At 55.0% G+C, this 14,180-nt stretch overlaps 2 protein-coding genes across 4 annotated transcripts in view; both read left to right on the top strand.

Moving 5' to 3' along the window:
* The first annotated feature begins 986 nt into the window (after positions 1 to 986).
* Positions 987 to 14,180, top strand: part of CRYBG2 (crystallin beta-gamma domain containing 2) — a 29,842-nt gene continuing 16,648 nt past the window's right edge. For 2 of the 3 annotated variants that reach the window (XM_064281506.1, XM_064281507.1), the window contains exons 1-4: positions 987 to 1,164; positions 2,272 to 2,400; positions 7,698 to 7,761; positions 9,690 to 10,432. In XM_064281506.1, the coding sequence (XP_064137576.1) occupies positions 1,100 to 1,164; positions 2,272 to 2,400; positions 7,698 to 7,761; positions 9,690 to 10,432 (1,001 nt within the window). In that variant the 5' untranslated portion in view covers positions 987 to 1,099. The other variant, XM_064281509.1, reaches the window with a different exon arrangement.
* ZNF683 (zinc finger protein 683) lies at positions 2,454 to 5,467 on the top strand. The gene has a single exon (XM_064281523.1). The coding sequence runs from the start codon at positions 3,385 to 3,387 to the stop codon at positions 3,817 to 3,819; it is 435 nt and encodes a 144-aa protein (XP_064137593.1). The 5' UTR covers positions 2,454 to 3,384; the 3' UTR covers positions 3,820 to 5,467.

Genomic DNA, 14,180 nt, shown 5'->3' with positions numbered 1-14,180 from the left:
AAACATTCTATACCTGCATTGCCCAACACTACCTATGGAACACTTGCATGTGGCTACTGTGACAGAGGAACTGAATTTGTCATTACACTTATTTTAATTAATTTAAATCTAAACAATCACATATGGCTAGTGGCTAACGTTTCGGACAGAGCAGATCTATGTGATCTCATCCAGATCCATGGCACCCAAATTCATGTCTCCAGCTCAGACCTTTCCCTTAAACTCCAGACAAATCCGTCCAGCTGCCCACTTGACTCCTCCATCTGGATGTCTAATAGGCTTCTCGAATCTTTCCTCTCCCTGAAATTGCTAAGCACGACAGAAACACTTGCTGTGCAATTGCAGACCAGGAGACTGAAGCCCAGAGAGGCGAAGCGTTCTTGCCCAAGCTGAGCTGGGCAGGTTTGATGGGGAGCAGAGCCTGACCCCAGCCTGTGGGGCCCTGACCTGTCTTCTCTTTCCTGCTCAGACTACCAGCCACCACGGCTGCAGGCCAGCTCCACCAATGGCAAGAAACTGACAGCCAAGTACCCTCCCAGCAGGGAAAAGATGGGAAATCAGCTGGAAAGAGCTGGCGAGGGGCCCCCCTGCCCATCCTCCCCTCCTTGCAACAGCTCTTCCCCAACTCCCTGGCAGATTAGAAAGAGCTCCAGCCCCTTGGCTTTCTGTCCCTGCCCCTCTCCCACCCCCACCTCCAAGGAGCTCCCATTTCACCTCCACCCCTTCTACCCTGCATACCCACTTCTCCTGCCTCCACCTTACCTGTTCCCCTATGGGGCCCTCCCTTCTGTCCAGTACCCCCACTTCTTCTTGCTGCCCCAAGGCACTTCCTGCCCCACCAGGGCTGTGCCCAGCTTGCCGATGACTGCCAATGAGCCTGGGCACCACAACACCTGGGGGGAGACCCTGCTTCCTGACCCAGGAGCCTTCCAAGCCTCTGGCCAAACCCTGCCCTCCCAGGCCCAGAATCCAGGCCCTGGAGCTGCCCAGAACTGTTCCTCAGGGCTGGAGCGTCCTGGCATGATGGCTCCTGCCAAGCGGGCCCCATCAGGCTCCCGAGTGGGCACCGCAGCCCTGCCCTACCCACTGAAGAAAGAGAATGGCAAAATCCTGTACGAGTGCAACGTGTGCAGCAAGAACTTTGGGCAGCTCTCCAACCTCAAGGTATCTGTCTCTTGGGCACGGCTGCTCCCCTCAGCACCCGTCAATCACCCCTCACCCTCCTCCCAGTCTTGCTTTTAAAATCAGAGACCTTAAAGCCAGAAGGAACTCCTGGGTAGCCTCTCGGGCTGTGTGACCTTGGATGGTTCATTTGGCCCCTCTGGGCTCCAGTTTCCTCATCTGTAGAGGGGCAATATAGGATTAGATGGCCACAAAGTGTCCTCTCCACCCCAAAAGGCTGCCTATGAGATCATCCCATTTAAGTTAAAAAAAGGGGGAAACTGAGGATCCCAATGGGGAGGATTTGCCCAAGGTTACTTTGATATAATGGAGTTAGGCCTTGACCTCAATCTCCCAAGGTCTAGGGCAAAGCCCTTTCCTCGACAGCCAACGTTTCTGGATACACACTCAAGTGTATGCTTTACTTTATTGACGGTCAGATGGGGGATTGTGTAGGTTTCAGTGAGTCTAGACCACAGACCTGACAACCACCCTTTTTCAAACCGGATCCTACACATCAGTGCCTGTGCTGTGGGCGTCATCAGCAGCATCACCCAGCAGAGGGCGATCATGGGTACATCTCTGTGTGTTAGTGAAGTCAAGAAGCTATGCTCAAGCTGGTATCCACAAAAAGAAGTTGAGGAAAAATTATGGTTATTGGGAGACTTAACCCTACCAGATCCTCTTGGGGTATTAAACTTTAATAAGCTTCAGACCCTCTGGAAAGGTAGTAAACATGCAGATTCCTGAGCCCCACCCTGAGATTTTGATTTAGCAGGTCTGGGGTGGGGCCTGAGAAGATGCATTTCTAACAAGCTCCCAGGTGGTGCAGATGCTGCTGGCCTGTAGACCACGCTTTGAGTAGCACTGCTCCGGGATGTACCCGGGGTGCTCCTTATGTCCTATGTCCTCTCCCACAGGGCAGCATAAAGAGTAGGGTGCCCTGGAGGGTGGTAGAGAGGCCCTGAGTGGAGTACAGAAAGGAAAGGGGACAGAGAGGCTTTGATGTCCAAAGTGGTCCTGTGGGGACTTGGGTAGAGATTTGGAGAGGATCCCAGCCCTGCCCAGGGCTCTGGGCAGTTAGCAGCGTTTTGCCCACACTGGCCTCAGGTCCACCTGCGCGTGCACAGCGGGGAACGCCCGTTCCAGTGTGCCCTGTGCAAGAGGAGCTTCACCCAGCTGGCCCACCTACAGAAGCACCACCTGGTGCACACCGGGGAGCGGCCCCACCAGTGCCCGGTGAGACCTTCCTCCCCTCCCCTGTGCTCCCACAGCGGTTGAGGAGTTCTAGGCCCCTGAGTGACCGCACATAGTAGCCTCCACCCCCAGTCCTCCTGAACAAGTGGAAGCTGAAAGGGGCGGGGAGTGGAGAGGTGAAAATTACGCCTCTCAGCCTGGAGGTGCCGGGATGAGATATTGGAGGTCACTCCCAGGGCCTGGAGGAAAAGAGATGTATGTCTGTCAGGGGAAGTTGGTGGGGGGGTCCCTTGGGAGTGGATACCTATTACCTACCTCCCAGGGTTTCTAGAAGGGTCGATGCCATAATGTACTCAAAGTACCAAATGGAAAGACCCTTAGATCCACATCAGCTCCCTCCCTCTTTGAGTCTCACCAGAAGCCTGGGAGGTCAGAAGGACAGAGATTCTACACCCATTTTACAGTGGTGGATATGAAGGCAGAGTAGTGGTTGTCAGTCTGGGCTGCAGAGTCAGGCTTCCTGGGTTCAAATCCTAGCTCGGACGCTGACTTGCTGTGTGACCTTGGACTGGTGGCCTCACTCCTCTGGGCCTCTGTTTTCTCACTGTAATCAGTTGTACTAGTACTTAGTCATAGGGTCCTGGGGCAGACTACATGAGACCATAGATGTACATGGGGTTGAGCAATGCTTGGCCTGTGGCAACACCCAGTTAATTATGGACATAATGTTATTTATGTTCACTGATGCTGCAGCCCTGCAAACTGGGTTCTGCGTGATGATCTCATTCAGTCCACCATACCTATGGGGTTAGGTATTAATCGTCATTTGTTATCAATAAGGAGAACAGGGCTCAGAGAGGAGATGTCATTTATATAAGGTCTCACAGGGAGTCAAAGAACCAGGATACTATACTCATCTGCTGGGCTCCAAGATGCCAGGCACTGTGGGCCTCAGGGAGGAATGAATCAGTGGGTGAAAGCTGTTGGGCCTTCATTGACAAAGAGGTGGGTGGGGCTGTTACCAAGATGGGGAAGAGAGCAGAGATCCTGAGCCAGGCGGAGGACACAGATGACACCTCTGTCTCTTCCAATCAGCTGTGCCATAAGCGCTTCAGCAGCTCCAGCAACCTCAAGGCCCACCTGCACCTGCACTCAGGGGCCCGGCCCTTCCAGTGCAGCGTCTGCTCAAGTCGCTTCAACCAGCACATTCCCCTGAAGCTGCACCACCAGCTGCACGCCCCTCAGCCCTGCAGCCTCACTCACTCCCACCTGCCCCTGGCCTCCCTCACCTGCCTAGCCTGCTGGCCAAGGGGGGCACTAGATCTTGTGGGGGAGCCATCAGAGAGAAAGGTGGGTTGGGACATGGACAAGGAGAAGGACAAGGACAAGGACAAGGACAAGGACAAGGACAAGGACAAGGAGTCCTCCTCACCCCAGAGAAAGCAAGGACAGGCAGCCTGAACGGTGGTGCCAGGACCGCTCTGGGGAGAGGGCAGGGGTGAGCAATTAAAGGATTTTCTCTATGAAGAGTCAAGGCCTCCTGAGCTTCAACAGTGGAGGGGGAAGCCAGTGTGTATTTGCCAAACCTCATGCGCCACCTGAGAGCAGGTCAAGGGACACAGCCGAGAAGATCTTCTGTTGGCCGTGCATGGGGTGGGTGCCTGTGGTCAGCTAAGTCAAGGCTGGATTTGGGTTCCACTGCCTGTCTGGGGCCTGCCTGGGACAGGCTCATCAATGGCAAGTCCAGCTCTCCAGGACTATGCAAAGTGCGAACTGTGCTGCCAAGCACAGGCCACCGTGCCCTCTTCCAGCCACCTGTCCAGATATTTCTCTGTGGCTTCCCACCACCTTCTGGTCTCACAGCCACTATTCCTACTAGACCACAGGGCCTCCTCAGCAGGCAGCCCTGCAGTGGTCAGGTAGGGGACAGGTGGGGCCTGCGCCTCCCTCTGCACATGCCAGGAGCTGAGCCCCCTGCAGGGCTGGAGAGGAAGGAGACACAAGAATGCTAGTGTCCACTCATGACGCAGAAGCATATCATCACCCTGTGTGCCAGGACCAGTCACCACACGGGGCAAAGGGCAAGGTGGTGCAGAGCTCAGGGAAGGGGCGGAGGCCCTAGAGGGACTAGACAGGGAAGACGTGGCCAGGAGAGCTGGGGAATTGGGATCCTCCTGATCGTCTTGCTCTCTGAAGTCCCAGAGGAGCCCCTCAATGTGCCAGACGTTCTCCACTCCTCCCGCCCCACTTATGAGTCAGAGAAGCGGCATTAGGTGGGAAAGGGCATTGCCTGGGAGGCAAGAGGCCCAGGTTATAATCCTGGCTGCTGCCTTGCTGTCTAACCCTTTTCTTCTCAGGGTCTCAGTTTCTTCATCTGTAAAATGGGGGCATTGGACTAAATGCTGTCTTCCAGGTCTACTGTTCTATGAAGACTTCTCCTATTCAGGATGTTCTCATATATCTCCAAAGAATGAAGAGCACAGCTGGTGCGAGGACAATCGACTTCCCTAGTGTGGACAGGGTCTCCAGGCCACAAAACTGCCAAATATGAAGGAGGTCCCTCTTGGTCACTTATCCTGATTATCTTCCCATTTCCAGTCCCACAGTAGGGTTAGGCCCACTCAGTTGTACAGGCCAAGCCCATTCCCGCCTCTGACCACTGGCCCGCCCCTGATTTCTAGCCCCTCCTTCTCGGAAGGAGCCCCTTCGGCGGCAACCCCACCTGTCCCAGGCCCTTCTTTCTCCTCCTCACCTCGCGCAGGTCTTGTCTGGGGCTGCTTGCACCCCGCTGGCCTCTGGCACCTGCAGAAGCCTGAAGTAGCGCGGACTGGGCCCAGAACAGGGGCTTTAGCGGACGTGGGTACAGGGGCACATCTCGGGGCCTCCCTCTGGGGTGGAGGGCTGCCCCTTGCAGAGCGCACCCCCGGCCCTGGGCACCGGCAGCAGCTGGGTCGGGCGCCAGCCCGCACGGGCCGCAGGCGGGGCCGCTGTTTGCTCAGGAGGACGGGCCGGAGGAGGCGTTTCTCCGCAAACACTACGGATCCGGGTGGCCCCCGAGGTCCGGAGCGCTCAGATGCCCTGACAGCCCGGGCAGTGCTCGCGCCATGGCCGAATGGCGCGGGGGACTCGGGGCCCGCCTGGCCCGCCTCCTGGCCAGGCTGGGGGGCCGGAGGGAGCACAGGGGGAAGGAGACCCCGGAGGATGCTGGAGCCCGGGATAGGTGAGGGGGGATGGAGGAGGGCCGGGTAGGGCTGCGCGCCCCTGGGCCTTAGGGTGTGTGTGTATGTTAGGGTGCATAACCCAGAAAAGACCCAGTGCCTTCGAGTCGATTCCGACTCATGGCCACCCTATAGGACAGAGTAGAACTGCCCCCTAGAGTTTCCAAGGAGCGCCTGGCGGATTTGAACTGCCGACCCTTCGGTTAACAGCGGTAGCACTTAACCACTAAGCCACCAGGGTTTCCTAGGGTGCATAGTGTGTGTTCAAATAAGTGTGTATGAGTGTCTCGGAGCATAAACATGTATGTGTCCATGTACCACAATTTTGGATATGTGAATGTGAAAACGGTATTTAAAAATTTTTGTTGTTGTTGTTGTATATATGACACACCCTTTGCCAATTTAAAGTTTGAAAACAAAGTCCTTGGGCTCTTTTGAAACTTTAAAACAACTTCTATAATTTCTGAAGTCTGGCAGGCGACCTGCTGACAATGATTTCCTCTCTGGAGAGGATTTAAAGGCAAACATAGTAGTTCGTCCTGCGGTGTGGACTTTGAGTCTCACATCACAGGCCTGTTTACCTCAGATCTTGTCCCTCTGCCATCGAGTATGACAGGTTCCACAAGAGGTTTTCCCCTGTCATCCCCACACCTGGAGATAGCTCTCGATTGTAATAACAATAAACCTTTATTCAGCGCTTGCTTCTTGCATTTTACCTGGATTATCTCATTTTATTGTCATAGCAATCCTATGAGTATCCTGTGTGAGTCAGATAAGGAAATGGAGGCTCAGAGAGGTAAAATCACCTGCCCAAAGTCACACAGCTGGGAAGTGATGGAGCCAGGATACAAGCTTAAGTAGTTTGACATCAGAACCTGCAGTCTGACCCTAGAACCCACGTTCTGAAACTGCTGCCTGGTTGCCTGGGCAGGCTGCTGGACTGAAAGCCAGGAGGCCTGGGCTCTGTTCCAGCTAGAGATGTTACTAGCCGTGTGACTCTGAGCAAATTGCTTCACCTCTCCCAGCCCATTCATTGGTAGCTGAGGGTTCTGATGTCCAAATGGAAGTAAAACGCTCCCTGGGTGGCAGGGTCAAATGTTGAGAGAGGCATAGTGAAAATCCGTGAGGGCCCAGGAGTTCACAGGCCATGTATCTGCAGACAGCATGGGTGTGCGCGCAAGCGAAGGGGGGTGTTTATGTGTCTGTGCAGTTACTGGGCAATTTGTTCTGATTTTATCATGGCACAGCTGCCTTCAGCCCACCTGGGCGGGGCTGGGGGCGTGGTGGGAGCTGAGTGAGGGGAGGAGTTTGCACTGTCCTCTCACCCCAGGGAAGGAGGGGAGGGGAGGCCCTAGCCACCCTATGCCTGGGTGCCTGGGGGTACCCACACCCTGCCAGGGACCTGCCCTCCGCTGCCTGGCAGACACACCCTCCCCCTTTACCCTGCCTGGCAGAAACCTGCCCTATAGGCCCAGATGGCACTGCCCCTCCCCCTCAGGAGGCGGCAGGGTTGGGGTGCAGGTGAGTCAGGGGTGGGGAGGGTAGGGGTGGAGCTGCGCAGGGTCCCAGGCCAGAGGGATGACACACACGCCATGTGCGTCTCACCAGCCATGGGAATGGGACCCTGGCACTGAGGCACTGGCCTCCAGTCCCTGATGACTGCCTGGGATGGGGGGCAGAATACACAGGTGAGGGCTGCCCTTTATCTCTCTGGGCCTCAGTTTCCTCATCTGAAAAATGGGAACACTAATATCCACCTTCTAGGATTCTTGTGAGGCTTAAAGGAGATCATGGAAGCACAAGACCTAGTGTTAAGCCTGACACAGAGGAGGGCTGGAGCAGGCGGCGAGCTTTGGGATTACTGGGGTCCTATCCTTTCTCTGTGTTTCTCTGATACAGGCCCAGTCCCCATTTTGGTTCCAAACCCATCCCTGTCTCTTTCTCTGGAGGTGGAGTGGACAGCTGGAGGGGGTGGGTAGAGAGGAGTCTACAGCATAGACCTTCCCCGAGGTTTCAGGAGCTCACCCTGCTGGGCTGTGGGCCACTGGAGCCAGTCTGGGGTGGGAGGTGTGGGGACAGGAGGAGGCTACTTTATCCCTTTCCCCTGTGCTTCCTTCCCAGGCCCTGGGGTGGCCAGAGCTGCCCTGACCTGGCCCAGGGCAGCACCAGCAATCTCAGCCTCAAGGTAGGAGAGAAGCCAGAGGGGAGCGGGGAGGGAAGAGGGCAGAACCTCAGAGAGGGGCTGTGCAGGCTCGAGAGCTCTGGCTTACAGGTCAAGTAACTGGATTTCCAGTCCTCCCTCTGCCACTGTAAAAGTCCTGGGCAAATCATCGCCCACTTGCAACCTCAGTCTCCTGGTCCGCAAAATGGGGACAATAGTGCCTCTCTCTCAGGACTGCTGTGAGAAATAAGGTAATGGACGTAAAACACCCAGTATGGGGCCTGGGTGCTCAGGAAACACGAGCTTCCTAATGCTGGGGCCTCTGGGGAGCAGGTAGGGGCTGTGCCTGCTCCTAGGGCCCCCTTCTCTATACCCCCTCCTTTAGCTTGGGCCCCTTCTTTCTCCCTTTCCTGGCACATCCCCTCAGGAATGACCCTGAGTGGGTGGCTTCATCATCTGGCCACAGTTTCCCCATCTGTAATTCAGACCTGAGCCATGGATTAGATGGTGACAAGGTGTCCTTCCCCTGGGGGGACGGGGGACAGCCTCCCCTGGTGATGGCTCAGTCGTGTGTCTCTGTCTGGCCCTGAATGCCATTAATAGTTAGTTACTAGTGTATAACTGAGTGCTTGTTACATGCACCCTGCATGGATTATCTTGTAGGATCTTCACAGCAATCCCAGGAGGAAGGTACTGTTATTATCACTCCCATTTACATATAGGGAAGGTAAGACAGGAGAGGTCTTAAACCCAGGGTGCCTTGTTCAAACCAAAACCAAACCTGTTGCCATGGAGTCGATTCTGACTCATGGTGACCCCATGCGCTACAGAGTAGAACTGTGCTCCATAGGGTTTTCTAGACTGCAATCGTTATGGGAAGCAGATCACCAGACTTTTCTTCCATGGCACTGCTGGATGGGTTTGAACTGCCAACCTCTAGGTTAGTAGCTGAGAGCAAACCGTTTGCATCCTCTAGGGACCCTGCCTCGCTCCAGGCCTCCATAGTTTATCACTCTCCTGTCTCTTGAGGTGTCCAGTCCTTGGGGAGCAAGAAGCTGTGGGGTTCTATTTCACAGATAAGTAAATCAAGGCATCTGGGATCAAGGGTCCCTGCTAGGAAGAATTTTGACCCCAGATTTGGCTCCTCTGTTGCTAACGACAGACCTTATCCTTGAGAACAGGTTGGAAGGCAATGTCCACGTGGGTTTGGGACCCTGAGCCCACTCCCCCACTCCCACAGCCAGGCTGGACCCCAGGGGAAGGGAACAGACAGAGGTCGGGTGCTGCCTCACTTTCAGGGGGACCATTTTGCCTGGCACCCTCATGCCCCAGCTATATCTCTAGGCCCAAGTACCTCCTGCCAAGTGTGCTGTGGGACTCTTTGGCCTGGAAGGGGTACCCAAGAGGTGGCTGCAGGCTCTCTGGAAGCCCGACGCGTGCAGAGGCCATGGGTGCTTTCAGCAGGCTTGTCCACACAGCCCCTAATCCCCACGACAGCTGCTGCCAAAGGGCCAGAGGCCTATGGGTGCTTGGGAAGATAGCAGTCAGCCTGAGAGGAAGCCAAGGTCACCACCCTTTGGGAGGTGTAGGCAGGCCCCCGGTGCCTCTGTCACCTGGGAGGCTGTGTGGTACCTGAGAGTTGGGAGCCCTCCCTGCCTTGCTGTTTGACTTAGTTATGTCACTATTCTCCGAGTCAAATGCGGAGGCCAGCACTCCTCATCTGTAGAATGGGAAGTGGTAAATGCTGAAGGGCCTGTCCAGAGTTCTGTCCCTTTGTCCAGCTCCGGGGGCCCTGGAAGCCTCTTCCTAGGGCACCTCTGCTTGGTGCCAGATCTCTGCTCAACTGTTCCTGTGCCAGGTGGGCAGCCACAGTGTTCAGGGGTGGCTGGAGGGCAAGGGGGAGATGTCACCATGCCCCTGTCCCTCTTGATGCGCACCTCTGCTTTCTGCAGGTCCAGACCCAGAGCCGCTCAGAATGGGACCTACAGGGAGGGAGCCATGGGTCCTGGCTTTGGAAGCGACAACACAGCTCAGGGGGGACTGCTCAGCCCCTGGGGCGCCTGCGGAGGCCAGCTGTGGGCAGCGCCTCTGACCTGGCCAGCTCTGCCTCCATGGGGCTTGAGACCCTGGCATTGGCAGTGGTCTCAGCAGAGCCTACCTGTGCCAGGAGCCCTTCATGCCTGGTGCCAGTTCCTGGACATTTGGGACAGGGACCCCCAGGCTGTGCTTGCCCACAGCCACCATACACAGCCCCAGAGGTCCCTCTGAGGCCTGAGGCACCTTGTAACCTGGAAGAAGTGCTCCTGCTACCCCACCCAGCACCCTTCCCCACGGCAGAGCGGGCAAAGGGCGAGCCCGCTATCCCAGGGCCGGCCCTGCCAGAGCCAGCCCAAACCCTCCATGTGCACCCCTCTGCCAGAAGGACCCGCTACCACATCACAGTCACCCTGCAGGGGTGTGGGCAGGCACCTGCGGAGGAGAGGGAGGAGCCTGAACCGGCCCGACCAGATCCCCAACCCTGTGGCCCTGAGGAATCCAGGGGCTGGCCGGAGACTCCCCAGGGGCCCCGCCCCATCACAGGGTGCCGGACCTACCCGCCCCAGGAGCGCCAGCTGAGAGCCCGACCACATCAGGACAGCATGGCCCAGCAGCAGGAGCTCCAGACTAGCCGGAAATCTGGGTCCCCACACAGCCGGTGAGCAGAGGTCCGTCCCTGTGTGGGAAGGTGGGGTGGGAGGGGGTGACACGGGCCTGGCCGCCACATCCTGGGTCTTTCTGCCTTTTTCCTGGGCTTCTTCAACTTGAGGCCCATTCATTCATTCAGTTCCCTGAGCCAGAGCTGACTTGGCCGCCCCTTCCCGCTCTAGCTCTGCCCTCTTCCCCTAAGTCTACCCTCAGTCTACTGCTGCTCTTCTCCTTTGCCCACCTGAGACGGAGGAAACTCTGTCCCGGAGAGGATGGGGCCACCTTCCTGTCAACACCTACCACTCTCGGTTCTGTCCAGGAGGCCACAGACCCAGCCTGGGAATCGGCACCCAGAAAAGGTGCTGGGTTACCTGGCGCAAGTTGCTTAACTTCTCTGGGCTTTGAGGTGTCAAATGGATTTTGTAGCTGGAGATGAGGAAGGAGGAGGTAGTTACAGGAACACACTTTGAACTCCGGAGAGCTGGGCTGCCAAAACAGCAGGGATGCTTATTAATAACGCCTCTGTGGCAGCAATAATTACCCTACCTGGCTCTGCTGGCAGCCACAGGCGAGAGTTCCAAGCCTTAGTTTTTATCTGTGTTGAAACGGCTCTCCTAAATCTGCCTGGGAGGCTCAAAGGTGGAAGGTGGGTTCCCCAAAACTTACTAGGAAGGGGATGAATATGGAACCCCCCCAGGATGACCAGGAAGGGGAACTGGGCATCAGGCAGGGCTTTGAAAAGTTCCTAATGATGATAGTGGTGGTTGCCATTTATGATTTATTTTCTAAGCATAATTTTACTTAATCCTCACAAAAGCTCCAAGAAATAGGGACTAACACTGCCCCCTCCTCTGCCACCAGTTATGACAGGGAAACGAAGGCTCAGAAAGGTTAATTCACTGGGCCAAACTCAGACAACTGGAAAGGAAGAAGCCAGAATTTGAACCGAGGTTTCTCTAACACAGATGCCCATGCTCTAACCATGACTCTATTCTGTCTCTCAAAGAGGCTTCTGGCCTTCTGCAGAACCCAGAGGGCTAAGCATGGCTGATCTGCAGACTCCAGGGTTTTCTGTAATCCTGTGGAGGTGGGATTTGTTTTTACTACCACTAGAAGAGGCAGAATTGGGGATGCCTTGGTTTTCCTGGCAGGAGTCAGTAGGCCTGGTCCTACGCCTGTCCTGAGGCTTGCTTGGGTGCCCCAGCCTGGGAAGGAGAGAAGGGCTGAAGAGAGAGGGAAGGTGGGTGCAAGAGGCCTGAGCAGGGGGAAGGAAAGAAGCGGGAGGTTCAGCTGGGGGAATGCGGGTCTTTCTCTGCCATTCCCTGGCTATTTTGGGCCAAGGTGGATAATGACAGACTCACGTGGGAGGCTGGGGCTCACTTAGAGAGGGAGGAAGATGACCTCCGGGACACCATCCCGTATTTCCCCTTACTGGGGGAGGATTCTCTGAGCCAGGAGTAGGTAAATGTGTGTATGTGTGTGTGTGTGTGAGCAGAATACAGTTGGGGCTGCAAGCAGGGGTGTGTAAGATATGTGCGCACCCATGTGTGTGTGTCTATGTTCAAGGATAGGTAAGTTTCAAGGGAAGGAGAGCATGTGTGTGAATTAACTGTATTGTGAATGTGGGCATGGGTGTGTCACTGTGTCTGTGTGTTCTGTGTATATGTACGTGATTTGTGTGTCTGTATTGTCTCTATGTACATTTATAACTCTGACTGTGTCTGCTTGTGCGTCTCAGTGTGCGCCTGTGTGTTTGTGTGTGCCCTTGACTATACATGTCTGTCTGTGTGTGTTTTTGTGCCTGTGCTCATTTTTGTCTGTGTGTCAGTGTGTGCTCCTGTGAGGAAGAATGTGTTTGCCGGCGTGTGGGCCTGTGGACTGGTTTGGCCTAGTTTGGGGGTGACTCACAGGTAAGCGGGGAGAATCCAGGACTTGTTGGGTTAGACAAAGCTCTTTCCCACACTCCCCCCGCCCCCTCCCCAGCCTCTCCCTTCCCAGCCTCACACGTCTTGTTTGGAGATCACAGGTCACCATGCCAACAAATCCACTTCTGGTCTGGGGCCCTGGAGATGAGAGGGCTTCTGGGAATGGGCCCATCGTCTGGCCCAGCAAGGGCATCCTGGGCCATTAAGGTATTTTCAAAGCAAGGACAAAGAGGGGCAGCTATAGGTGAGCAGATTTCAGCACAGATTGAAGAATATAGCAACCATGACTATCCAGGGATAGGAGTGGTGAACTGTCAAGTGGTGACCTCCTTGTCCCTAGAGGTATGCAAGCAGAAGCAAATAACCCATGCTTGTGGAATGAGTAACTATCGGGGTGTTGTCCAGGGCTTGGGCTGAGTTGAGAAAGGCACTGAATTTTGATGTTCAGGAGGTCATTAACAAGATCTGATCTGATTACCCACACCTTCTTTTGAAGCTGCTCTGCTCTTGTTCTGCCAAAGCCCACAGGGCCTTCCAAATGTGGTTCCTGTTTTATTATGTCTAATTTGTTGACCTCTGGACTCCTAGGATACCACCTTCATGGGGAAGTCAGCTTTGGATGAGCTTAACCCACATCTAACATATCACCTGGCACAATTAATAGTGAATGAATGAGTGAGTTAGAACCCAGGCTCTGCCACTTACTATCAGTGCTACCAGGGACAAATAATCTCAGCGAATGGTAGTTGTTGTTGTTATTCAGAAACGGGGAGGACACTCAGCGAGGGGGGGCAAGGACTTACAGGTTCAGTGAGGGGGTGAAGTTCCAGGTAGGGGAGTACTAGTGAGGAGGATAGGGGTTCCATGGGAAGAAAGGGAGCTCAGTAGTGAGGATGGGGAAGGTGTTGGGGCCTCAGTAAAGGGCTGAGAACCAGGGCCTCAGGTGTCTGGGGTGTTCTGCTCTCAGGAAGCCAGGGGGAAAGGATCGTGATCCATTTTAGCCCACACCCCCCAACTCCCCAAATGTCCAGGCCAGGTCAGGCACTGTCATAGCCACCAGTGGTCCTGGAGTCAGATCAGGCTTCGGCAGCTTCCCTGGGCCCCAGCCCCTTTCATCTCTGCCCCTCATAAAACCTGAGTCACTGCTGGGGACACAGGGCAGGGTCAAAGTTCTAGGTTCCACTAGCTTCTCAGGAGGGAAGATGGTGGAGGTGGGGGAAGGGGTCTCCTTATCATGGAAGCTGTGGGCAGTGGGTCCATTTTGGGTCCAGGGTGGGGTCTCTGGGGGCTGCCTTGTGGTGAGGAGGTGCAGACTTGAAGACAGGCTGGTCCTGAGGCTGGGGATGTACACGTGGAGCTTTCCGGGGTCCTTGGGGTCTGATAATAGGGTTCTCCTGGTCAGTACAGCTGGAAGGGACTTCTGGAGTCAAGGGGTGAGAGGCTGGACCCTCCAGGAAAACTGTGGTTCCCTTGAAAAGCAAACCTCAAAATCAAAGAATCTTCATTTACCAGATAAATACGTTAAGGAATTTGGTATAGTGGTTAAACACATGGACTTTACGGCCAGGGTTCAAGTCCTGACTCTGCTACTGTGTGACTCTGGCCAAGTGACTTAATTTCTCTGAGCCTTTTTTCCCCTCATCTGTAAAATGGGATTGCTTGTTTGTAATTTATTAATAATTTATTCTTTATGAAGTATCAAACTCATGGGGTTCTTCTGGGATTCAACCGGACAATAGTTGTAAAGCTCTTGGCAAGATGTTTTGCACACAGTAAGCCCTCAGTACACGGCTGTTGTTATTATTACTACTAACACAGAGAGATCCATGTTCC

Source organism: Loxodonta africana, chromosome 3 (genome assembly GCF_030014295.1).
Source record: "Loxodonta africana isolate mLoxAfr1 chromosome 3, mLoxAfr1.hap2, whole genome shotgun sequence".
NCBI classification, from domain to species: domain Eukaryota; kingdom Metazoa; phylum Chordata; class Mammalia; order Proboscidea; family Elephantidae; genus Loxodonta; species Loxodonta africana.
The sequence above is the reverse complement of the archived record's forward strand: the minus strand, read 5'-3'. Positions and strand labels throughout refer to the sequence as shown.